The following is a 27317-nucleotide window of genomic DNA, read 5'->3' on the forward strand; positions in this document are numbered from 1 at the left end:
ATTCTCTTGGTGAAAAGAAAAACATCAACGACAACTGAAAGAAAAAATACATTATTTCATAACAATATCTAAACTGCTTCATTCACAGATGTAAAACCTTGGCTAAGAATCTACATGCTTTACTCTGCTTAGCGTACACCATATTACTACAGCCGTATTACTTAAGAAGTCTTTTACAAAAATAAATTATCTTTTCCTTTACTTATGTCTAACCTTTTGTTTGCTACAATTTTACATTTATTACCCGTAACTTCGAAAATGAAACGGTGTCACCACGGACGTTCATCATAAATAGCAATAAATTCAACGGATCAAATAAGATGTACACATATATAAGCTTTCTATAACACACTACATAAATATGTTGCCGAAGTACCCTCACTACTGTTTACAAATCTTAATCCTCATCCTTTCAAGTGCTACCGTTTAAATCGTGAGAAAGGTCTAGGTAGAGGGCAAAACTGCTCTCGGTACAGAGGAAGGGCAAAAAAAAGACGCTTTCACCATTCCCACCAAGTTAAAGTTATTTGTCCGCGCTCTCGCCAATATAATTTTAAGACTGGACGAGAACTGACAGCAAAAAAATATCAGCACAAAAGTACACTATGTCCACAATATAACTATCACTTATACCCTACACCTCTATTCGAAAACCCTTTGCGGCGCGAAACTTTAAGGCAGTTGAACGGATTCCTTTTAGTGAGGTGTTGATTTCTTGTCTATGACTGAAATTTCGGCCGAGAGCTAATTTTTGCGAGTTCCATTTCAGGCAGCACTATCAAACGTTTTAACCTCCTAGTTAAACGTGTAGATGTAAGCTAAATAGCAAGTATGCGCAGTATTAACTGGCTTCAATAATTCTTAATTCAAGGAAAAAGAATTGAAAAGTGACTATGAAAAAAATTTACGGGTCTCAGTTTGCGGTGGTTTTTTGTTTGTTTGTTTTTTGTTAGGAACTACTTTGCGACTCAAGTGTTGTACTTACAAGTGAGTCCTGAAAATTTCACGTCAGTAATAAAATTCAAATTATCCCTTGTCTCAGACAAAGGGTTCAAATGGAGCCCAAGGTACATTGAAGTCTATAATTTTTTTTTGCAAAATAAAAAATCATAATTTCTCTGCTGAAATAACGTGTCTCAAGGATTTCTTAACGTGCTGGTACATGCAGCGCTCGCGTGTCCTGCCGCGTTAAAGGCTCTTGACGCAAACCGTGCGTCACTACACGTACCTGCGTGCAGTAACCATACACGCACGTGAGTGTGAAATGCGTGTAAATTACACGAAATCATTGCACTCACTTTGCAGTCTTAACTTTCTGCCGCCAAACTGAAAGAGGTCTATTGAATTTGTTTTGCATATGATTTACATTGTCTACCTGCAATGGGCAACGAATTTAGACAACGAAAGCATATCCTTAGAAATTTTGGAACAAAAATTGTGGCCATTTCATTTTTTGGTGAACTGGTGTGACATTGTTCAATACTTTGCCACTGATAACTGTTCTTACGAATAAGAATTTCATTCTGTAACAAACATACGAGATATTCGTTGAAAGATCTCAATATTAAAAAGAAATGATTGAATTACCGAAACGCTTTACTTGCTTGTGCACAAGTAAGAGAAAATAGAGTCGCACTGGTCAACCATTGGTGCGCGAGGTAAATTTTAACAATTTTCAAGCAGAACATTAGTCTTGAACATCTTCATTCTGTTTACAAATCTGGGAAGCGATTCGGATCCTCCTGCAATGGGAAGGTAAAAGTCGAGGTTAATCTAAACTGAGTTAATTACTTCAAGAATAGGTGAGGTTTGTTGCCCTTAAAAGTAACTTTTTGAGACAGAGAAAGAGCGCATTTCGAGCACGTGTATTTAAACCAAAACCAGAAGATGTTCTCTAGCCAAACCTCAACCGTTGAAAGCAGTCAAACAGCACCAGAGGCCAGAAGTCAAAGTAAATAAAGTAGAGTGCTGGAAGTTAGGTTGAATTATTGCAATCTTACTTTCCTCTCGACAATACAAGGAAAATTTTTCTAAATTTCAGGAACCCTTTGCAAGAAAAAATGACAAACTGGCGTATACTTTGTCACGTTGTTTTCCACGCATGAGAGCGTGACGGGTCAAAGGTTACCCTTCGTGTGACAGAAGCGTGACTGACCTTGTAATCTCGAGGTATAAAAAACATTGAAGAGGGAATTTCACTACAGGATTTAAAGTCTCGGAACGTCACACGTGCTGTTATCGTCGGAAAAACTGGTATTTCTGCCAAAAAGAAAAATTCAATATCAACTAAAATAGCGCCATCGCGAGATCAAACGCCGTCACTGCGCTGTGCAAAACTACCTTACAGTTGAAAAGACTACACAGTTTTAGTTTACTATGAAAGAAAATCAACAAAGTTAATAATAAATAGACAAAAAAAAAACAGGAATAGCTAAAGATGGAAAAATTGACACAGCTTGCAAATTATGAATATGGAAAAATCAAGATTTGCACAAAACCTGATGTAGTTTCCTTTACAGCCGCTCTTTGGAATGTCAGGTAACGCCCTTCTTAAAGGTAGCTCGCCGCGTGACATACCAAAAAACGACAACGACAAATACTAAAGACAACGCGAAATCTTTTTTTCTGCTGAAACGATGGGAGGAACCTCAAATGATGAACAAAAACAAAACAAACCTATTCTGACAGGAAATCCAGCGGGTAGTTTCATAGCGACAAACTCTTTTAACTTGTTGAAGTGCTTAAATGGAGCAACAACCTCTAAAACTTTCAGGATACTATAGAGAGAGAGAGGAAAGAAAAGAAAACAAAACAAAACAATAAGAACTTGTTCACAAAATGCACTAAGATGCAAGGTTCCATAACCTTAATCGGAACTGTTTCCATTCTGTGAAAAAATAACTTTATATTAACCCTGCAACACCCAATATCCGATTGTTAATTCTTCCTTCCGGCTGTTACAAATTTCCTTGTAAATTAGTTAGGAGAATTTGGTGCCATACCATAATAATAACTTCTAACTGATAAATTTGAGTATTCTCATCACTTGTTTGCTGAATAACGTATGGATATTATAGGGAGAAGTTTTATGTTAAGCACTTCTGGGAATTGAAGGGTTAATGGTGCAATGAACACCATTGGCTCGATTAGCAGCCGCTGTTCGGGAATAAGAGCCCACGCTCCTTACCCTGAAGGATTGAACACCGGAAACGAGAGCGCGGCGGAAATCGAGCCTATGAACAATACCGATATAACAATAGTGATGAAAAACAAACCAACTTACAGATCAACAGAGAGGGGAAAATCTTCACTCTAAAAAAAAAAAATTAAATAAAAATTAAAAACAAGGTTGATGATGTTAGCACACCTCAACGAAACTGGTAACACTAGTGGTTATAAACTGGTGGTTATAAACTAGTATGGTTCTAACTTCTACTGACACTCACCATTGCTACATGCGCTTTGACAGTTTTCTTGTCTTCTTTGAGCACCATGGGCCGACCAATTGGAGGCAGTCTGTGAATGGAGAGAAACATGCAACCAGTCAAACACAAAAATGCCTTTGGTTAACAATAATAGGGTTTCAGCCTTTTTAACATCACGTGAAACAATAGTCATTCAGCTCTCTGGCCTATTCCAGTCTAGCCTACGAGTAACCGTCCCCCCCCCCCCCCCCCAGGTGAAATGCTTCTGTTTCACCTTGCAGGGGAGGGTACGGCTACACGTTGGCTAGTTCCAGTCGTTAAATTTGCGAGACGAAGCACGATCATAAACGACGCGATAGTAGCGGTGGAGCAGAAAAACGAGAGGGGTTTGGGTCCGGTAACAAACCCGACCCAAACTTTCTTTGGCTCTCCAGCTGAGAAACTCTCTTCCAGAGACAAGACATTCTTCACTTCAAAGGGCAATCACTAAATTTTTAGCACCACTGGGGAAAGACAAAACCAAAGCAATTCTGGACTACTGTTTGACCCCCATCTGAAAATTGCTCCGATCTTGGTCATTTCGCACGATATCAGCAATCACAAATACTTCTTGAATTTGTATTAAAGAGAACTGACTTGTAATGTCTACTGACCTTTCTGTGTCATACAGCAGGTACTCATCCCACGACATGTCAGTCTTAGGTGGAGGATTAAGGGAACTTCTCCTTGTAGTCTGAGAAAAAACAGGTAACAGATACATTAACATCTCAGCGCAAAGACTATAATAAGTACTCGGTTAACCCTTTTACTCGTTTGAGTAACTAGCACCTAATTTCTCCCTGCAATATCAACCCTAAATCACGCATTTAAGTCACGAGAATAAAGAAAATGACCACCAACTAAAGCAGCTCTTGATTATTAGACAAATTTTCCTTGTTCACACCTTAGGAAATGTATAGAGAACAGTATGGAGAATATGCACACTGATGTTAGGGTGTAAAGGAATAAGAGCACAGAATTTCACATGTCTACACCAGATAAAAAGCTTTCTCACCTCAGGAAGGCTGTCCATAATATTTCCTCCTCCCTTGCTTAGATTGTCAATCAGAGCCTGTTAATTCAATGAAAGACTCAGTTCTTAACCTGTGAAAAAGCCCTCGTGATAAGCACCAGAAGACACACATGTCACCACACTTTCTCGACTTTCCATTTATAAAAAAGTCAAAAGTGTAGTAAAAGATTGTGAGTTACTAACCTTGTTTTTCACGACATCTTCCTCTGACAAGTGCTCCCTCCTAGGAAAACAAAGCACAAGTTGGTACAAATTGAACATCCATTGATAATTATGATTGTTTTCAGCAAAGGAAGTCATTAAACTTTTCAGAAATGAAATGATAAATATTTCCCACTGTTATAACTGACTATATATATTTCATTATCCTGAGAACAAGTTATTTTCAAAGCCCAGAGTTATGTGCTCAGAAGAATTATGAGGTGCCTTAGGGCTCTTGAGTCAGAAATCTTGGGTGGCAGGCTCTAGACCTAAACCACTTCACAACTGCTACAGTATAAAAGTTAGCCAATGACATACTGTAGTAACCTGTGGCTGCCACAATTTTAAGGCCAATTTCTTCTTTGATTTTCAATCTTACTAGGTTGAAATCACACATTAGAAACTTTGAACATTTCCTTACCGCTTTCTAGAAATGAGCAACATTCCATTTATGGAATAAACTTCAGACATGTAGGGACCAACCATCTCCTAAACAGTAAACACAAATGTAAAGAGGAAACTTGTTACAGCCAACCAATGAAATGGAAACTACACGTAGCAAATAACAGCAAACAAAGAGATGTTACTTACTGATCTGTCTGCACGCCAAATCCAACCTGCTTGTGAGCGACTAAAGGTGATGGGTTTAGTTGACATAGTGGCTGAAACAATGTCACTGCAAAGTAAATAAGACAACTGTTTCACAGGAAAGCAAATATTTGCACAAAGTTCATACCCTCCAGGACTTTTCCAGGACTCAGATTGATTTTCCAGGGCTTCAATTTTCACCTCAAACCCTTTAATTCCCAAGATTTCAAAATCAATTCTCTTTACCATCTACAAACATTTCTTATAAGTAAATTCTGAAAACGTTATTGTTTGAGTTAAACAAAATTCCAAGACTTTCCAACAACTCTATTCTTTTTCCAAGACTTTCCAGTCCAAGAAAATGTAAAAAGAAAGTTCCAAGACTTTCCAGGTCTTCCAGGACCCATATAAAACCTGTGTGCATCTTTACAGAGAGAAGATTTGTAAGACATATCCCAGGGACCTTTCTGAGACTCAAAAAAAAACCTTTTATCTTAAAATTAAACCTTAAACTCCCATGAATGACCAAGACAGAATTTCTCCTTACAATATCAACCAGATAAGTGATGAGAATAAAGAAAAATATCAATATGGGGATAATTGATTGATCCAATACTAAATTCTCTGAACTAACATTATAAGAATCGTCTGGTTGACAATAAGGAGAATTACAAATTGGATCTAGGAGTTAAAGGGTTAAATTAATGCCAAGAGCAATAAGCAGTCATAGGGTTTTGGACAACTCAGTCTGGTTGTTGCAAAAAGATAATGTGTCCTGTTTGATAATGTTTTTTTTTTTTAACTCTAATCACCTGTTTTCAAAACAATACATGTAAAAAAGGAAGAATTTATTAACTGATCACCACTAGAGGTCAAAAGTTTAACAGTGTGTACCTGCTCATTAGTAGATCAACTTCTTCCTCTATCTCTGCTTCAGTGTCCTGAAAGAAGATGGCAGATGTTGTTTCAATATAAAATTGCCACTTGTCAAAGCACTTATTTAGTCATTCTGGAAAAAGCTAAAATATTCCCTCCTTTTCTACTTTTCTTCTAAAATGGGATGTTTGCTAATTAAATCATGAGAAAATAAAACTCACCTCTGTCCTGAGTCTTTGAAAAACCTTCTTCTCATTGTCTAACACAGCAAAGGATTGTTTTCCTACAAAAAATTATGGATTTGAATTTTTACCAATAATCTTTTTTAATTGAAGCATTTTTAAAACTTTAAGTAAATGAGTGCATATGATAAATAAGTTTAGTGGATTGACAAAAGTTCATCTTGTTTTAGATTAATAGATTGCTTAAAGACGAAACCCATCTTATCATAGATACAACAATAAAGTAATGCAATAAATTTGTCTTATGTTAATTGCTTTAGGGTTCAAACTTAAAAAAAAAACATGTTGGTTAATAGGTTTTCCACATTTTGCTGGCAGTTTTAAAACATGTATCACTAGATAGTAAAATTTAGCAAGATAATTAAAATGTGTAAAATTCAGCCAATAAACATTAAAAACACCTATCAGGATATTTGCATGTCGTCAAGTTAGATTGATTTAAGTGACGCCACTCAACATTTACCTCTTGCATCTCCATTGAAAATAAATGTCAAGTCACCCCTCTGCCACTTCATGTCACTAAAATCCACTAGTGTACTATCCATTCTGTTGAAAGGAAAAAAAATTTCATGACAACAGACAGGAAAAAATTAAGCAAGTAACAAAGAAGTAAACTCTTAAGTATCCTCTGGATAAATCTCTATCCAGTGGATAGAGCAGTATGTTTGGTTGACACTTATCCCCTGGATAGCAATTTATCTAGCTTGGGTTGTTGGAAGGCTGGATAACAGTATTCACTGGGTAAATCTCTATCTGGTGGATGGCACGGTACATTCTGAGCACATTAGTGTGCCAGACAGTGATTATCCCTAGGATAGCATCATTCATGCTTTGAATAACCAGGTCCTGTTGGATAGCCTTATCCCACCTTCAAGAAATGGAGTTCAGCACACAAACCATAGGCCAACACTTCTTCCACTGGACTATATAATCAAGTGTAAATTACAATTGACAAAAGTCAAGTGTGCAGATAAGTGGTTTAGTCACCCCACATAAAGGAAAAAAAGATACAGTCTAATACCTTATGGAGCATCCTTTCTTGTACACTTTACATGTGTCTGATGGCAATATTCTGGACAATAGTGGTACTGCAAAATAAATTTTAAACAGACAAATCAATATGGTACCAAAAGTATCACATAAATGAACAGAAAAGAATGCAAACAGAGCAAAATGTTTTTGTACAAATTAATGAAATCTGTTCAGTTTCTGAATTATTCTGACTGACTGTACATACCCCAGCTTTGAAAATCCCAATTAATCTCTACATAGAAGTCTCCAAGCTGGAAAAAAGGAGCAAATTCTAAAATTACCATACATTTAAGCAACAGACCCCACTTTCTATCTATTTGCCAGCAAATTAACCAACACAAGATGTTTGGAGAACACAAAAAAGTTTGTAAATAAGAAAGTGGGAGCAAGCAGTTCCCAAACTTTTCAGGAAAGAACTACATGTATGTCAGGCATTAGTAACTAAACTGTGAATAACAACTGAAAGTACACAGTACATAGTTTCTGGTTTTGAGGATTTCTTGCATGTACTGAATTTTATTTTCATTGGTACAATGTAATTACAAGTACATGTATTCATTTTAGGGATTCAAATCCAATCGAAGTCTTCACAGTTTTCTGAATCTCACACTAAGAGCACTTGTAAGAAGAACACTCCTTGGTTGGTAATTTGCTTAGGTCTCTCTTGCACTTGGCAAATTATCAGCAAAGCAAGTGGAAGTTAATGTACACCAGTGACCATAATATTAATCTAATCATAACCAATACCATTTCCTCACAAACGATCAGTGCATTAGGTGCTTTATTTTTCACTACTAATTCCACATAGTTGTAATCAGACAGTTGGCTGTAATCTGACACCTGTAATTGGTCAGTTCTAGCAGCCAATCATACTAAGTCCATTCAACTGAATTCCTCAATCACAGAATTGATCACAATAACCATAACAACAACCACTTATCTTTAAAAAATTTGGGGAATTTCCAAAATGGAGGGATTTTTTTACCTTACACATTGTCTCTACTGTAGATGTTTGTCCTGAATGTATATTTTTTTTCCGAAATTGTTACAGTGATGATCAATTGGTAACAAGACTTAGTAATAACTTGTATGATTACAGACCAAATTGGACTCCACTTGCTTCTATTACCATTATAAATTACCTCTTGTAATGCAGTTGTCAATTGAGGTCTTCTTTCCTCTAGAGCTTCTCTTGATTGTTCTTTGAGTTTCTTCAGTAATGATGTGACTATGAATTCACAAATACAGGATGGTTTAAGTACCAAATATACAGCTGTAACCCAGTTCTGAGAAAACCTTTCAAAAACTGAAAATCTACTAGTCTCAGACAAGCTGATATGCAAAAGCTTTCTGCCCTGCACAAAGGTGGCAAACAAAACAACAATTTGTACCATCAAGAGTAACTTACTTATTTGCCGATCCCCATAACTGATGGCTTCAGCCAGAGGAGTCCATCCAAAGTTATTTTTCACTTTCACTGGGGCTTTGTGGGCCAGCAGTAAATACACACATTCTAAAATAAAAAATTACATGCTACAGGACAAGGCAATAAAGCACCTCTGCTGAATCAAGGTCATGTTTCATAGGAAAAATATTATAATATTAATTTTAACAAGTTTGTCAACCTGCTATTCAAAACATAGATATGGTGTTGCTGAAACTTTGTGGATAGAAATCAGTTGGTAACATGCTACTCTGCAAAACCACATCAGGGTTTGAGCTAGTATTTGATCACTGGGGGACAATTTGTCTCCTTAGCAAAAATTTTGGGGGACATTTTCATTTTTAGGGGGACAGACAAATCAATTTTTATTCAACATTTTTTTTTTTTTACATTCATACAGGCAAGCCGACAAAAACATTTTTTTACCTGATCCTTGTAATACAAGAAAAGTGATACAAAAAAGAAAAGTTATGTTATTGGGGTCAAATTTTTTTTCTTGTCATATTTAAACAGAGGATCAATGACTACGCTTTATACTTCAAAACAATTCACAGCAGAATCTCGTCCCGGCATCCCTTGTAAACTTCAATTCCTTTCTTAATTACTGGTAGACGTACATGTACTAATTCTTCTGTTAGTTCTCGCCCAAACATCAAGGGCTGTAGAAAAGAGTTGCTGCAGAGTTGAGGTTCTAAAATTTATACACCCTTCTGCCGTTGCAAAGGGGTTTGTCTTAGATTTCCGACAAAAATAGCAGAACATCGCCTCCTTTTCATAGCGCAACCATGTGTGATCTCACAACCAAGTTTTCAGGAAAGTTGGTGATTTTTTCAGTTTCCTTCGATCCTCATCTGTTTCTTCCTGATCAATACACTGTTCTTCTTCTGTATCATTTTTCTCTGATTCACTCTGGCTTCGATTCGGAGCGAAAAAGCTTTCTAATGTTCGAACACGTTTTCGATGTGACATATTACTGCACTTTTCACAAACACGTGAATTTTGATGTTCAAAAGCTAACTGACGATTGCGTTTTTTGCTGCCATCAATCATCTTAACGGAACTCTTAGGAAACAACACTTTACTTTCATGGGTTCAAAAGCTCATGGTTTGCGATTTGTGATTGGTGGATTTCAATCCGTTTCGTGTGTTTCTGTGTTTCAAGGTTCGTTGCTTGTGATCGAGGGCAGCGAAAAATGTAATTGTGAAGGCGGCTTTTGAACTTTTGAGTTTGCATGTTTGTGAAAAGCACAATAAAAATTTGCCACGTGCGTTCACCACGCTTGGTTGAGCATGAGACGTATGTGTTCAGTAGAGCGTGACTGAAACGTGACTTTGGAATGAACTTTAAACGTGCGATGAAATATATTTTCCACGTTCTGTTTCAGCTTGCAATTTCTGTACTGAGATAAACCTCTTCGTGTGTGCTTCCTTTCAAGTTTTTTCCCTAAATTTTGAAGGGGACAAATTGTCCCCTTGACGGTTTTTTTAAGGGACAATTTCAATTGGAGTGTGGGATTGGCGCAATGGCGCGGCCTGGCTCAAACCCTGCCTATAAGCCTTTTAATTTTGCCAGCATGTTATCCAATTTATCTTTATGCCAACTTAAATTAACATAATGCCTATTAAATAAGACCACAGTATAGATGTAGTGTGTTAACAGGTTTCTTGTGGTGGGTTGTGGTTTTGTCACCATAGTAATCACCATCCTGCTAAATAGATTGGAACCCCCCTCTCTCCCTTCTTCAATAGCAACTACCCTCTAACACTACTGACCAAGAGTTCTGAACAATTGGTCCAAAAAAATTGCCATTTCTATTAGATCCATGTACCAGATAAATCTACAAAAGAGTATCTCTTACCTCTGTGACCCAAGAGAACTGCCAAATGAAGGGGTGTATTTCCTAAACAATGAAAAAAAAATCAATCTACCTTAATAATAAAATGTACAGAACACAGTGCCAACTAATTACTTCTTACAATATCACCCTTCACCAAGTAAAGAAGCTCTTGATTTCTAAACAAATTCTCCTTATCAGCACTGTAGGAAACATATACCGAACAGCACGGAGAATATGCATACTTATGATAGGGTGTTGAGGATTGAGCAATGATGTGAAAATGCTTGTACTCTCTATGAACGAGAGATAAGGTCAAAATGATTTTAAACTAGTTTAATTTGCTTCCCTGTGTTCTCTTTAAATAATCTCATTTCTTACACAAAGAAAATAACAAATCAGTCTCTATTAGAATCAGGGTAATTTGCTTTATTAACTCAGTTGATAACCTAAATTGGCCACTGTTGAGAGTTTCAAAGCTGACATGTCAAGTGTTAGCCCTTGAGCATGGGCTTGCTCTGATAAAGAAACAATGCTCGAAACATCAGCTTTGATACTCTAAATGGTGGCCAATTTACATTGTCAACTCAGTTGACAATACTTTATTACCTCGATACACTCTACCACCAATGCAAAGAGACTTAACTCCTTTTTATATCTTTTCAGGAGACAATATTTAACAACTATATCAATAACGTGGATTTCAACAAACTAGCAATATATTTGACACAAATTAAAACCCTGTGCGTGTGTTAATTAATTTTTTGTGGGTCAAATATTTGAGAGATAACGTTTGTGTTCAGAAGTCTTCCAAATATGAGATATGTATAATTTCTACAAAAAGGCCAGGAATGCTAAAAAATCGCAATTCATTATTGATTACAATTTTCGACTTCATGAGGCAAAGAATTGTTAAGATCACAAGAGAGTCAGAGATAACAATAACCTTTGTACGTCTGGCAGATATTGGCAAACAATAGTATCTTTTTTTTTTCACATTCGCGTAAGATTTGACCACATCGAAACAAATAAACCATTGAAAGGGAAATTAGGTCTTAAAAAAATCCTCGCATCGCTACAAATACGAAAAAAGTTTAAAAGACGCGGGGTAACTTTTAAATTTGATGCTACATGTAAACATGTTCTCAAAATTGTCATCTGGTACTCCGGTGACCACATAAATTCTAGGCAAGATTTTTTTTTCTTTCCATGACATGGCTGCTTAAGAAAGGTAAAAATTACTCAAAGGCTCAAGGAAAGAGTATTCTCCTCGATCAGACACTGCATAAGTAGTGTTGCTGTAAAATTGGGAAAATTAATCTTACATATTTCGATTCGCGACAATTTGAAACCGCCGGCCGGCAATGGGCGGTTGTGAAAACAAACTGTTGGGCGCTGTTTACATGAAATGACAATGAACAAAAGTATTACCATGTACATCTCTTTCTCCTACATCATAGGTGCGTAAGCAACTCGAAACCTTCCGAAGATTCCCCTCAAAAACCGCTCTGTGAAGAGGAAATCTGTCGCATAACGAATCCATCAGTGAAGTAAAGTTCTGCGTTACCTTCCAATGACGTCAACTGTATCCCATGATTCACACGTGCGAGAATCATGGCGGTCTCCATACGCCTGAGAGCTCAGCAAAGATGGAAGATTTTGGCCTCTATCATTAAGAAGGAGAGTTTGGAAAAAAATGATCAGAAGGTGTCTGTGCGTAGATTTTCGGGATTCAACTTATTTTCTAAAAAGATCGTGCTGATCGAGACAGAGCTGAACGAAAATGGAACCGATTATGAGTGGGTGGAATATCGACATTGGGAAATTGTTGCAACCTGTAACAGCCTAGACAATACACCATTGTTCATAAAACAGCGATGTAGGAAAGTTGTCCTTGAAGATTTAATTGGTTTCGATAACACCGGCAACGTTTGCTTGTGGCCGTCAGAGGAAGTGCTAGCTTCGTATGTGCTTAAACACAGAGGTCAGTTTTGTGGGAAAATAGTTTGTGAACTCGGAGCAGGTATGACGGCGCTAGCTGGCATCGTTTTAGCTGTCATGGGAAATCCTCTCAAAGTTTTTCTTACAGACGGTAATGACAACTGCGTGAAAAATATGGAAGCAATCCTACAGCAAAATAAATCATCGTTTGGTTCAACTGTTGTCCTGTCCGAGAAATTGTTATGGGATATTAACTCAGATTTATCTCATTTGGAATCACAATTTGATTTTATAATCAGTGCAGATTGCTTGTTTTTCACTCAGTCTCACTATGGCTTGCTTCATACAATGGCAGTTCTTCTCAAAGACAATGGTTGTGCAGTCATTATGGCACCAAAAAGAAAGGATACACTTGAAACATTTTGCAGCAAGGCCTTGTCTCAGTTTTGTGTGGAGAGGATTGAAAACTATGACCCAGTTGTGTGGTCACAGCACCAAGCAGCAAAAAATGAGGACCCACTTTATGATGAAGACATCCATTACCCTGTGTTATTGCTTCTTACTAAAAAAACCAAGAAAATGCAATTGCATCACCATAGAAGCTCCAGATGAATTTTTGTTATTTTTTTTTTTAGTGGACTGAGTAATGTCTGGCCAGAATTTGAACCTGTAACTGTGCTTTTCCAAGAAATTTTGATTAACACTGGTGCAGTAAGATGGAATAAAGAATCTACAAATGTTATTTTGCATTTGTGTACATGGACCTCAATTTAATGTTGTGGTTTGTAAGCAAAACTCAAACTTTCTCTTGCATTCTCATTGCTCATAATCTAGCTCTTCATTATTTAAGCAAGTTAGAGGCACAGGTAAAAAGCATATAGTATAAGAAAGAAGCTGCCATACTGTGTTTTGCTCATCACCTAGGCATTTTGAGAAAATTGGTCAGAATTAAAATGGTAGGGGTAATTGTATTACACACAGGTATGAATGACTCAGTCAAATCTTCAATCATTAAGTAACCCCTCAACTCCCAAGATCTCATTAGTAATTCTCGTTACTGTCTGCCATACAAATTTTGTGATTTTAGTTTGGAGAATTGAATTGGATCTCTTAAAAATGCTCAAATTGAAATTTTTCTTTAGTCCCATCTCTTGTTTATTTAATATTGTATATATATTTTAAGGATAAATTCTGTTTTGGTCACTCGTGGGAGTTACTCTCATAAGTGACCGAGACAGAATTTCTCCTTACAATGTCAATACAATATCAAGCAGGTAGGTGACGAGAATAGAGAAGAATATCAACCATGGGATTATTAGTTGATCCAATACCAAATTCTCTGAACCAACATCATAAAAATTGTATGGCAGATAGTAAGGAGAATTACTAATTAGATCTTGGAAGTGAAAGGGTTAAGTATTTATTTCAGGTAGACAATCACATCTCATACCACCAGGTACAGATACATTATTTATTTCTCAATAATTTATTCATTAGTGATTCTTCATTAATATTTACAAGCTGAGGAAGTTCTAATTGTTATAAATGTGGGTTTTTTAAACCTATTCCTTCACATTCAATAATGCATTCTTTCTCATCAGGCATCTGCTGCACCTTGAACTTTGCCTGAAAGAAAAACAAAACCTTTGAAAATTTTGATCAAGAAACAAAATAGTACAGTCCAAACTGTATTAAGCAGTCATCCACAGGGAGTGGTGGGGTGACCACTTGATACAGGTTTTACAGAATAAGGGTAATGCTAAAAAACAACAAAAACTGCCATTTTATGCCATAATTGACTACTTTAATGTACAAAAATTTGCTCAAAAACACTAGTCTTCTAACATTGATTTTGGGAGAGAAACATGGATTTAATTTTATTTGAAAGATTATTCTTAGTTTTATTTGAATGAGTGGCTCAGCTTCACATGACCGTTCATTAACAATTGGTTCATACGTCAGCATGCGTTCATCGAGATATGAAACACATGGGAAGTTTGGAGAGCATGAAAGATGCATATGAGTCGCTTGAGGCATAGCCAAGAGCAACTCTAGCTTCTTGAGTGCTCTCCAAACTTCCCTAGTGCTTCATATCTCGATGAACGCACAGCTCAGGTATGAATCAATTGTTTTATTACATTTTCAATCCAATGGAAAATTTTTTTTCTCAAGGGATTTGTTTGCTGATGTCATGAGCATGCACAATGGGAATATGAAGCACGCTTATGCAATTGAATTTGATAGACAAATTTACTAGCAATGTTATAAATACTAGTGAAGGATACTACAAACAGGCCATGGAGCCTCAATGAAAGGTGAACACAATCCCTTACTAGTTGTGAAAATTACCATAATTAAGGGAAAAAAAATTTGGACTTTGACAAGTGACTGCTTAGGGTGACTGCTTGATATAATGCCCCTTAATACAAGTTCAACTGTGAATAGATATTGTTTACCCATAGTCTCTCTTGAAGAACTCTAGCCCTTTGACACCTTGGAGTGACTAGAATCTCAGTGCTTCTTACAATATCACCCCTGAATCACACAATATGGTCACAAGAATAAAGAAATGATCCCCAACTAAAGGAGTCCTTGATTGGTCAACAAATTCTTCTTGTCAGCACTGTAGGAAATGTCTGGAGTACAGTATGGAGAATGTGCATACTGACGTTAGAGTGTAAAGGGTAAGGAGCAAATGAGAACTTAAAGTATAAATAGGCAAACTACCTGACTTGCAGGAAAATACTTGTGACCAAGTCCAAATTGGTTTTATTTTTAGTGATTGGTTTATATAGAGAGGAATAAAAGTTTCTTGAGTAATAGCAGATAGCTGTGAACCAAAACCAATGCAATCCCAGACTACTTTTAACCCTTAAACTCCCACGAGTGACCAAGAAAGAATTTCTCCTCACCAAATCAATCCAATATCAAACAGACAAGTAGTGAGAATAAAGAAAATATCAGTTGGGGGATAATTAGATGATTCAATACCATTTTCTCAGAAGTAACATCCTAAGAATTGTATAGCAGACAGTAAGGAGAATTACTAAATGAAATCTTGGGAGTGAAAGGTTAACACCTGATTGAAAATTGTATCACTCTCACCACATTTTCATTGCTATGTTACATCAAGTAACTATAGGTATATAGCAACTAGAAGGGAGAATTAACAATCCAATCTTGCTTGCAAGTCTCAAAGCTTGCCCTAATATGTTAAACAACACTGTTCCTCCACACATACACTTGCACACCTTAACTACAGGTATACAGCAACTAGAGATGATAATTTATAATCAGATCTTGCTTGCAAGTCTTAAGGCCTGCCTTGATATGTTTAACAACACTGTCCCTCTACACAAACACTGCTCACTCCAGAAACGCTTAAGCTAGCCGTTTAGTATCCGTTTAAAACCATTTTTCTGGACTGTTTAACGGAAAAGCATTACTGTCCGTTTTCCCATGGAGGGTCACAAATGGTTACCACTTTTTAATGCTGAGACATAAAAAAAACACTCAAGTTTAAAAGCTACCATAGTAGCATACCTTCATGATTTTCTCAGCAACATGAATAGCTGTCTGTGTGTGCATAGTGAGTGGTCCACATTTCATAGATGAACGACCAGCAGCTAAAGCCATAAATATGATCAGCTGGAAATGGAGGATCACAGAACATAATCATCAGTCATAAACAGTGCATTACAATCTGCAAAATGTCAAATGCTTGGTGACCAATCTTACCCCGTTTGACACCTAAATTTGATCATGTTTCAGTGTCACATGTTCACACTTACATGCAAGCGACAGTAGAACTTCCCTAACATGTAAACTCTAAAAGATGATTTTAACATGTAACTTCTCCTTGTGATTCCAATATGTCACCTTGGGAACAGGTTATGAGAATAGAGAAGATCATCAGTAGGAGGATGTTATCCTGATAAAACACCAAATTCTCCTATCTTATTTATAAGAAATGTGAGGCAATCAGCAGGGAGAGTTACTTAAATTGGATTGTTAGAATTACAAAGTAAAATGTGTATGTTTATAAATCTACACAATCAACCTGATCCTGAAGATGTTCATCAACACAACTGTCATATTGAAGATTATTTGACAGCTCCTCAACTGCGTTTCTTGCAACCTCCTGTGGAGAAACACCTTGACCATAGAAAAAGAAACAAGATATCACTTCCCTTGATCTTAAATTACAGGTTCTTAGACAAACCATCAGTTGCTATGGAAATAGCAGGGAGTAACCTGAACCAAATGAAGGGAAGCATGGGAAAGGGGAAAGGTGAATCCCTGTGACCTCTGACCTCACACCTGTCACACATCTTCTACACAGGGGTTTATATAATATTATTTAACTTACAATATTGATTAGTCAGTTTTCTTAGTGTGTTATATGCCGGTGAATATGTGTTATCTTCTGTCTATTAGGTTTTGCAAACCCTTCAACTCCCATGAGTGACCAAGACAGAATTTCTCCTTACAATATCTATACAAGATCAACCAGATAAGTGACAAGAATAAAGAAAAATATCAATTTAAGGATTATAAGTTGATCGAATACTAAATTCACTGAAATCAATTAACATTATTAAGAATTTTATGGTTGACAGTAAGGAGAATTAAAAATTTGATCTGGGAGTTAAAGAGTTAATGTTACTGTGATAACTGCCAATCTAAGTTTGGGGCTTGTTTTCTTAATAATCAAAACTAAGAATATTTTAACCACTTATACATATGACATACAGAATGGGCAATTACCTTTCCTTCCAATTGCTGATCCAGCAATTCTACATCCAGTGGAGGATTCAGCCATAAGCCTAAAAATTTAATATCAATAAATTCTAAAATAGTTACATTTGCAATTTAAGTATGAGGAAAATCAACTCATCGGGTGATTTGGGGCTTGATAATCTTTTCTTTTATGGTATGTCATCCACTTAAAACGTATACCATGTCTGTGAGTACAAAGTGTACAGTGAAGACAATGAGATTTGAACATCTTTAAAAATAATTGTCTGGACTAAGTACAGTTACAATTCCTCCTAGAAACTCAAGGGTCCAAAGTAATGAGACAACTGCAAGACTTCGGTAAAAATAAATAATTTTGAATGGAGTATTATCTGTTCACAGTTTGTGCCAACACTAATAATTTAAGTAAGTAATTATTAAAAGGAATTACATTAATCCAGATCCACTTCCATGTGCCTTGTCTCCAGGTTCTTTATCTGGTTCTATCTTAATATCCTGCACATCAGGGTATTTCTCCTTCAACATTCTATGGGCCACTTCAGCCATAGTCTGGGCCATCTATCAAAACATTTGGACCAATATCAGTATCTAGGTGACTGCCCACCTACCCCTCCCCTAACCCAACATTAACCCTAACTTGTTATCGGTTGACTGTTGTTGGACTAGGGGAGGGGTAGGTGGGCAGTTGCCCAGATACTGATATCAATTCAAAAATTAAATCAACCATATTGATAAGCCAACTAAGGCCCTGTTCTTTCATTGACAGAAAATACCAAAACTTTGACATTAGGATTTAAGGTTCAAAATAAGCTTTGTTATTTGGGTGACAAAAAGTGACGAAATGTGCACTTCTGTTTCAATCACCAGCTGGAGCAATTTGGACACCAAAAAGTCTGACATGTAAAATAGTTAATAACTGTGAATATATGAAAATCATATATGTAAACTGCAGACAAAGAAGGGAATATGAAAGCAATCCTCCCACTCATGAAGACTACTTGAAGGAGCAGTAGCGAAAATAAGGCCTGAAGGAAATTCATATAATATTATGTGAGCCAACTGGGAGCTGGTCATAATATTAGCTCATTTAGTAGAGCACTGCACTAACATTGCAGAGGTCATGAGTTCAAATCCTGTACAGGCCTAAATTTTTTCAGGCCTTATTTTACTTTAACTGAGCTGACATAATGGTCAAGTGGTGCTCATTACTGCAAAGATCGCTTTCATATTCAAAATAGTCATTGGTCAGGAACAATTATCACTTGAATAATATGCTGAAAAGTTTGGTGATGGGGTTTTGACTGTAAATGTAAAGTAATGGTGTTCTCACAGGCAACCTTCCTTGTTTGCAATGGTAAAAGAATCTCAATAGCCATGAGTCACTGCCCATCAAATGTGAAAGCCCACCAAAAGAAGTCAAATGACATGTTTCCACTGAAACAGAGCCAGTCACCTGTGAGAACATGATTTATAACTTTATGTCAAAACGTGGTTGCCAAACTTCCCTCGCACTTCAATGAACCAAAAGTCATAGCATAAGGGTTCTTTTATATTCAAGTTCAAGTGCACAAGTCAGAGGATTTTAGGACAACATCTCTACTCTTTAAAGAGATGGCTAACAGCTATCAAAATAACCATTTGAAGAACTGAAACTTAAGGCTATGTTTAATGAAAATTATTGTATCCTTGCTGTCTACAGCTTCATTATGTCAGAACCCCCTAACTTCCTCCTTTCAACAAAACAACCTCACAAATTCTGACCTGAGTCAGGGTTTTCTGCTATTAAAAATAATTCACCAACCTTGAAAGGTAAAACACCTGCAACATAAGCACGACCTGTAATCTTGGATAATGTTCCTCTTTGTAGTAACTGTAATGGCTTCAACTGTTTGACGGGGTTTACTGTAACATGAATTTCTCCTCCTCCTTTAGGATAATAACCTCTTGTACAGAAAAAAAAAACAACAACAACAAACACATTAGTTTGGGTCAAATGTTTTTCTGATTTATTAGATGGCATAAGAGAGGAGGCCCTTTGTAAAAATTTCCTTAACTCAAGTTATAAAGTAGACAACTAACCTTTTTACAATCTCACAATCAAAGTCTACACCCAGTCTTTTTATAGCTGGTCTCAAAATCTGCAGAAGGACAACAGTTTTTTTTTAAAAAGTATATCAATCAAAATCCTTTAGGATACATAATTTAATTCAATGCTATGCGTGTGGATAAAATAAGAAATACAGTTGAACCTGCATTAAATGGTACCATATCATTAATAATATTTTTCTCCACCTGTATTGAATGGTCACTGAAAGGGGGAGCACTCTCATAAAACTAAGAATAATTTTTCAAGTAATTTTCAATCCATGTTTCTCTCCCAAAATCAAAGTAAGATACTGTAATATTTTACAAGCAAGATTCTGTACATTAAGTGGTCAGTTATGACATAAAGTGGCATTGTTTATTGTTTTTCACAATACCCCTAATCTGTGGGACCTGTGTTAAGTGGTCAACCTGTACTAAAATGCCACCACACAGCCATTCCCCATGGGTGACTGCTTAATAATGGTTCAACTGTACATTGATTCCTCAAGCTGAAGTCAGTAAAGTGCATTTTCTATAATCAAAAAAACACTTGGACCTTAAACCAACTGCTGCACTGTTAGGATACATCTTTGACGATAATAACACTATTTAAAAGTAAAGCCAAGGAAATAAGTCTACTAAACAAAACACAGGAACATGGGAGGGTTATCTTAATCCTTTACATCCTAAAATCAGTGTATATATTCTTCATACTATTCCATATACATTTCCTAAGGCATTGACAGGGAGAATTTGTGTAACAATCCAGAGCTTCTTGAGTAATGGTGATCATTTCCTTTATTCTCATGACCTTCGTGTGTGATTCAAGGATGATATCACGAGGAGAATTTAGACACTAGTCTCTCTTAGGGGTCAGAAGGTTCTAAAAAAAAGATCCAAAAATTGCACATGCTTCCTGTAAGATCCATGATGTAATTTATGGCAACGAAGACTACATTCTGTGGGATTACCTAATTCATTTCACAATCCACAATTACAATGATTACCTAGTTACTGAAATGCATAAAAATGATAATGTTCGGTTCAAGTCACTTGCTGGTAAAAGTTTTAAAAAAAATACAGTTGCCTCAGCACTTACATCTGTCATGTAATCAATAGGTGGGGCCATTTCTGCATTTGTTCCTCCTTTAAGTATTAACTTACATGTCTCAGGAGCATATAGAAGGCAAGGAAGAGCCAACTGCATAAGCAGAGAAACACTCCTGTAGGATGAGAAAAATAACTTACTGACACAACAAATAAACTGAAATCACACCCAACTCTTACAAGTCTCTTTTTCAGCTTTTCTTTGGTGTTGTCACACAGTGCATCAGCTACATTTCTCTCTCACTAATGCCTGTGGTGACAGAACCAAACAATGATTGCAAAGGGAAAATAAAACAACAAATTTAAGGATCAATAAAGGTCACCCTAGGAAGAAAATATGGTGCTCTCATTCTAACTAAATTCTAATTCTGATTAGGGCAAAAATACACAAGAACTTGAAAAGTTGACAGAATTTAACAAAATTTATCAGACCTTCAGATTCCTTGCTCTGATGCTCTACCACTGAGCCACAGAGACTCTATGGTGGGCAAGGCCCATTACAAAGGTCATATATGATACACATCCTGCTTACTGCTAGGATCAGTAATGTTGATAGCGTCATGTTTTGTAAATAGAATTAGAAAGGTAGTAAGTTATAAGCTTGGTAAAGAAACATGACAAGATGAAAAGCATCTTTCTGTATTTCTTCATTAAGCTTAAAACTTACCATCTTTCTCATCCTTCTTACAAAACTCCATATTGCAGAAGACTTGTCATGCAATTATTCTAACATATCTCACCCAGCTGTATGAGTATCTGCTAAAAATATCCCAGAACCAATACTGCCTGGATGAAGAGAGACTGAAGTGGAACCAATTTTGTCACCTTCAAGTTTACCAGAAGTAACATCTCGCACCAGTTGCAGTCCTTAAAATCATGAATTAATGACAGCATTAGCCCCAAATCCTTGAGCAGAAATTTGCAAGTGCTGACTGTTGGTAAATAGTCATGACACTAACTGTGACCCAAAACCTCTTAAAGGAGGTTTAGCCCTGGACTGCCAGAAGTGATTAACATGTATCTTCTCCCTATAATATCCATATATTATCCAGCAAACAGGTAATGAGGATACTCAAACTTATCAGGTAGAAGTTATCTTGATCTATACCAACCAAATTCTTGTAACTAATTTACAAGGACATGTGTAGAAGCTAGAGGGGAGAATTAACAATTCAATCAGATCTTGGGAGTTAAAGGGTTAAAGAATAATTACCAATTTTAATCAATATTTTGTTGGCTTATTCCATACGAGAATCTTTGTTGAATCTTTGTCCTTTTTAAATGTTTTTATATAGAAAAGAAGTCGATTTAAAGAAAAAGTTATTTCAAGAACGTCTCTGACTTTGAAATATGCGAAGTTTGGAGCTTCTTGCGAGTGAAGCTAGCTCACGTGCAGTGAAACACTCGCCATCTCAAACTGCCAACTTTCTGGGTGGCAAACGAAGCCTGGAAAATTCAGGACCCAACATGTGGCTCCGTGGCTCGGTTGTATGTTAGTAGTGTCTAGTCGAAGCCTGAACTTTTTAGGCCTCTCTCCTACAATTTCTAAATTGCAAAGTTGCACCTGCGAGAATCGCCTCTTTAATTTGCTCGAAATGTAGTGCGAAAAGTACCGGTCATATGTTGAGCTCTTAATCCTGGTGCAGACCTTCCAGCTCTGATATTCTGAACACAAACTGCAGAATTCAACAGGCATGCGAAGCTGACTGCATTCCGAAGGATTTGACCTCCCTGTGTGGAAAAAGCGAAAACTTATTCAACTATTCGTATTTTGTAACATCTCGTGGATGAAATGCTTTACAATACCCCTTCCATAACACTTCCATCGATGATCAGAGTGCCGTTTGGGTTACCTTCGTCAGAAGCCATTTTCACGATTCTGAATGTGCAAAAAGGGTCAGGCGCTTATTCAACCGACAGGGAACTGGGAAACAAGAAAGCATTGTAACCTTGCCTAACTTAAAATAAATTTGTAAACAAGCAGTTTCATCTTCCTCAGAATGTGCTGTCACGAGACAATTTTTACATAACATCTTCCTTCTTCCGCAAAAGCTGAAAAGAAAAAAGGCTTCTTCAAAGATGTCTTGTACCAGCGAAACGGTAATTCTATCGACAGAGTCGAATCTAAGCTTGCTGTTTGCGAATTGTTCGATGTGTAGCGAATCAGCACTCGTTTCACATTTGGTGGGTCAGTTGATGAAGATATACAATGTCGCTCGCAGTGTGCCCATTTCTAGACTAGCTTTTGGAGGAACATCATCTTTAACCTCTAAGTTACTTAGCCTAGCAAATCAGTCGCTGCTGAAGGGTGGCGGATTACATCTTCAAGGCAGAATAACCACAGAAAGTCTTAACTCAAAACCCTGTTGCTTTGAAGTCACCGCTGAAAAAATTTTGTCCTTCGGAAGAACGCAATTACAGCAAATATTTGGCGAAAATAACTCAACTAGCTCAAATGAATGTGAGATTTTAAGGATTTGCAAGTCAGCCTTGAGTTTACCGCTAAGCAACTGTTTCTCTGACACAAGTACTGGATGCACTTCAATTGGTGTCTGTGAAAACGGAGACAGCATTTCTCGTGCATTGTGGCATGCTGCAGAGGAAAGATGGAAGGATGCAACAGATATGCTTTCCGATTATACACCGGATAAAATTCTTCATACTGTGGTAGAGGTACAACAGTTTAAATCTGTTTTACATGGATGCAATTTTTTTTAAAAGGCAACCCTAAGACCTTCTCTTTGTGGCCTCTTTTGAGATGAAGAGGGCACGATTGAAGGCGTTAAGCTTTCCGCACAAGCCCCATACTTCATTATGCATACAGTTCTTGGGTAATGAAAACAATGGCAAAAACTATAGATTACCTTTGGGACTATGGCTTTGTTTTGGAATAGTTTGGGGTTTTACAGAAATCTTTCAGTGCACATGGCATTTATGCAAATCAGAGGTGATTAAAAAGAAAAAAAAAGAAAAGGAATTATAAACTAACATGCAAAGAAAAGGAAATCATCCATGGGTGAAAGGGGTTTAAAGCAGGGCTAAAATCAACCCTTAAGAAACACCCTGTTGGTCCCCTGAAACAAAATGAAAGCCACAAAATCTCATTTTCCAATTGCAAACCTCAGAATTACCCAAAGGAAAGCCACCATGAAAGAAAAGAGTAGACTGAAATTAAAAAAAAAAAAAGCAAGGTTGTGTACATTCGTGCATCATGCTGACCAAAGTGTTAAACCACTCAGATTTAGCTCCTTACACTTAAATTCTCATGTTTTCTGAGTGACCAAGACAGAACTTCTCCTTACAATATTAATACAATGTAAGCAGAAAAGTGATGAGAATAAAGAAAAGATCAATGAGAGAATCACTAGTCTATCTAATACCAAATTCTCCAGACTAACATCATAAGAACTGTATGGCAGACACTAAGGAGAATTGCTAAATAAGAAGATCTTGAGAGTGAAAGGGTTAAAAAATAAGATTATCAGACCCAGAGAAAACATTAAGAAACAAATTTATATACCAAACCTTTACTTTGTATTGTCATAGAACCAAATTATAATGTTTTTGTCTTGCAGCTGGCACAAGACAGAGTGAATGAATTAATCACCAACAACTGTTTGGTTTCTCAACTTTCTGAAGCTGGAGATTTTCTGATGTCAACTACCCAATGTCTTAAAACTGAGGCTGAAGTGTTTTCACAGCTGTTGAATGAAACACAAGAGCATGCTCTCACTGGCATGACAGAGTTATGGAATGTAATGAATGAATACGGCCATCTGGCCTGTGATGGAATGGAGCTGTTCTCACAGTACATTTGGAATACACTGCCTGAGTTTTATGAACCAGCTTTGCTGGATGTAAACTTGTTCAACATGGATGATGAAGATTTTTTCTTTGTGGCAGAGGAACCAATGCCGAGACGTAGAAGATCCATGTTGTATATTGGTTCACGATGATCAATATGGATGACATCTAATACTGAGTTTTGCAGTGGGATTACTATGGCACAGGAAGTTTGCCTCATAATCTGGTACCAGTAATCATAGTGTGCCAAAACTTGGGTCACTGTATACTTGATTTGCCTTGTGGCAATTGGATTAAATCTCTTGCATTCCTGTTGAAGCATTTGTTCAAAGTCATTGTTTTTTTGCCATATTAAGGAAATCTGAAATCCTGAGATGTATATTAATATATAGACCTATGTACATAGAAAAGCATATTGCCAAGATGGCTGATTATTGCACTTTACGACTTCTGTTCTAAAGAAGCATGTGTGTATATTTGAATTTTATACTACAAACATCTGAGATACATAATGTGTTTACTTGTTTTTGATGTTTGGTAGGTTATGCTAGATGCCTACCTGTACTGCTGTAAGGTTTGGTGAATCTATAATATGTGTAATAGTATTGATAGTTGTAAGTAGTGTCAGATATGGTGTATTGAAAAGAATATTAGACACAGTTGAATATTCTAGATTCAAATTGGATTCAGAATTTGTAATTTGGGCAAGGGAAATTGAGCAGGTTTCACTTAAGGTCTGGATTTTTAAGGGTGTCTGCCTAAAAAATATTGTTGGGTATATCTTAGTTTTAATATGAGCAGTTGGATTGTATTAATGTATTTAATTTGAGCTTAACGCAGAAGTAGTGAGAGTGATCATATATTGTAACTAGCCTGAAATAATGATTGTCTATTGTAAGGAAAGTTTGATGCAAGCACAGTAATGAAAAGGAGTAAATAATAATGGTAAGAGTGAAAGAGGGATGCACCCTTGTAATAAAAGTAACAAGCTGAAAGAATGTGTTGGTCAGTCTCAAGTCTGTAGTTGAGCTAAGTGACCCATGCAATGAAGCCCATCCCAGTTTACACAGCATGAAGCAAATAGTAGCATAATGACAACCCCGTGGAGGAAATGCAAGTCCATTGCAAGGTTACCCCCCAGCACTTCATCACAGGTTTCCCTGGCAATGCAGCTGTACCCATCTTTACTCCTGGATGGAGAGAGGTACTGTGAGAATAAAGTGTTTTGCCCAAGAAACAACACAATAATCCAACCAGGTTTAGCCCACAGAACAGGCATGATTTCGGGGAGTGAATGCACAGTGTTTTCTAAGTGAAAATCATATCCACCATCTTTGATTTTAATGACAGCGGAAGGCTGGGGAGAGAAAGAAATTATTTGTACCAAATGGGTGAGTGACAGGAAAAAATTAGGAAAGGGGTGGGAGTGGTGGAGTGAATATTACTATTATGATTATTAGTTTTGCCTTTCCCCACCCTCGACTCAACCCAAACCTCTTGATCTGCATTAACCATTAGACCACCATGTCCTCTTCTACTCTCTGTTAACCTTTTACAACCTAACATCAGTTTGTATATTCTCCATACTGTTCTTCATACATTCCTAAAGTGCTGACAAGGAGAATTTGTTTAACAGTCAAGAGCTTCTCCAGTTGTTCCATTATTCTCGTGTCCTTGATCTTATAGGGACAAATTATGTGCCAGTCACCGTGACTCTTAGGGGTTGACGAGCTGAAAACAGCCAGATGTTATTTCACGTGATTTGGTTGTGCAAATTATGTAACACGATGCAAAGTGGGAAAGAACCATTGTTCGCTGTTCCACGCAGATGATTTGATTTTCGCGCGGAGGATCAGGTGAATTTTATGGTAACACAACCAAAATCCTTCTTTTTATGAAACTTCTTTTTTCTGTATTTAACATCGATCATCAATTTGCGCTGAAATAATCGTTTGTCATGCCTAAAAAACGAGACAATTTTGCTATAATTTCTTTTATTAGTTAGACAATGGCTCATGTCAAATGCACAGGCCATATTAATTTCTATATCAAGAAATATAAGGTCGTAAAATATTTATAGCTGGAGAATACTTTAAAGACACTTTTTGGTCTCAGAAAGGCATCTACGAGAACTTGAAAAATACTGTTGCGTGCACGAAAGATATAGTTATGGTCAGGCTGTAACAAGCGTTTGAGGTAACCGATATAAATAGCAACAGATAGCTGGGAACCCTTCCGTCGATGTCTGAGTTTGTGTTTTTGCAAGGTATCATAAAACCCAACGGTTGTAAAAGGTCTTTGTACGGCCACATCTAAGATTATTTACATTCGCTATTAGCGATTGCATTTATGGCTGGTTCGTTTTTACAGTCTAACTGGTGATTTGGGGTCTCACTCTAACGCCATGTAAATGATAACAAAAAAAGAACAAAATCAAACGTATGTATAGCCAAAAACCTTATTTTTCAAACACCACTTATGATAGCCAGAAATACTTGCCTTACACGGTCAATGACGCAATTCCAAGAAGCAAAACGAAACGAAGTAAAGTCAGTATTCAAATCGAAGTTTTTGCTACAACTTATAAGTTGTAAATTACAATTGTAGGTAAGGAAATTGACCAACAAGAAAACAAAAATAGTAAAGAACAGCAGAACGCAACACTTAAAACGAACGAGAGTAGAGGCAATGGAAAATTGAATACGATATAAAACGATGAAAAGAGATCGGCGGAGACAGTTTAAATAATTAAGCGATAGATCTGAAGAAATAAAATCCACGGTGAAGGACGTTACCAGAAAGCGAAGGAAATATGCAGGAAAAGGTAACATAATATTGATAAAAGTAATGCGCATAGAATGAGACGAAAGGAAAGGTACGAATTTATCATACGATGCTATACGCCAA

The 27317-nt window shown here is 36.8% G+C and overlaps 4 protein-coding genes across 4 annotated transcripts; 2 read left to right on the forward strand and 2 right to left on the reverse strand.

The window, feature by feature from the left end:
* Positions 1–35: 35 nt before the first annotated feature.
* On the reverse strand, positions 36–12281 carry LOC131769553 (ankyrin repeat domain-containing protein 13C-like). Its single transcript, XM_059085272.2, has 19 exons — positions 12147–12281; positions 10740–10781; positions 8845–8949; positions 8579–8664; positions 7642–7687; positions 7426–7492; positions 6868–6950; positions 6384–6445; positions 6181–6227; positions 5290–5374; positions 5120–5187; positions 4681–4720; positions 4480–4536; positions 4079–4158; positions 3447–3516; positions 3284–3312; positions 2677–2777; positions 2156–2259; positions 36–1742 (listed from the first exon to the last, which is right to left on the reverse strand). Exons 1-19 carry the CDS (start codon positions 12256–12258, stop codon positions 1713–1715), a joined length of 1314 nt encoding a protein of 437 aa, XP_058941255.1. The 5' UTR covers positions 12259–12281; the 3' UTR covers positions 36–1712.
* A 22-nt stretch (positions 12282–12303) lies between these two features.
* LOC131769554 (calmodulin-lysine N-methyltransferase-like) lies at positions 12304–13403 on the forward strand. The gene has a single exon (XM_059085273.2). The coding sequence runs from the start codon at positions 12330–12332 to the stop codon at positions 13266–13268; it is 939 nt and encodes a 312-aa protein (XP_058941256.2). The 5' UTR covers positions 12304–12329; the 3' UTR covers positions 13269–13403.
* Positions 13404–14119: 716 nt separating this feature from the next.
* LOC131769556 (RNA 3'-terminal phosphate cyclase) lies at positions 14120–22502 on the reverse strand. The gene is made up of 11 exons (XM_059085275.2): positions 22413–22502; positions 22220–22337; positions 21347–21473; positions 20599–20722; positions 19494–19552; positions 19216–19357; positions 17845–17972; positions 17424–17482; positions 16717–16811; positions 16200–16304; positions 14120–14282 (listed from the first exon to the last, which is right to left on the reverse strand). The coding sequence occupies exons 1-11, from the start codon at positions 22473–22475 to the stop codon at positions 14196–14198; spliced, it is 1107 nt and encodes a 368-aa protein (XP_058941258.2). The 5' UTR covers positions 22476–22502; the 3' UTR covers positions 14120–14195.
* Positions 22503–22581: 79 nt separating this feature from the next.
* On the forward strand, positions 22582–25402 carry LOC131769557 (uncharacterized). Its single transcript, XM_059085276.2, has 2 exons — positions 22582–23279; positions 24182–25402. Exons 1-2 carry the CDS (start codon positions 22686–22688, stop codon positions 24560–24562), a joined length of 975 nt encoding a protein of 324 aa, XP_058941259.2. The 5' UTR covers positions 22582–22685; the 3' UTR covers positions 24563–25402.
* The last annotated feature ends 1915 nt before the right edge of the window (positions 25403–27317 follow it).

This window comes from Pocillopora verrucosa, chromosome 12 (assembly GCF_036669915.1).
Source record: "Pocillopora verrucosa isolate sample1 chromosome 12, ASM3666991v2, whole genome shotgun sequence".
Lineage (NCBI taxonomy): Eukaryota > Metazoa > Cnidaria > Anthozoa > Scleractinia > Pocilloporidae > Pocillopora > Pocillopora verrucosa.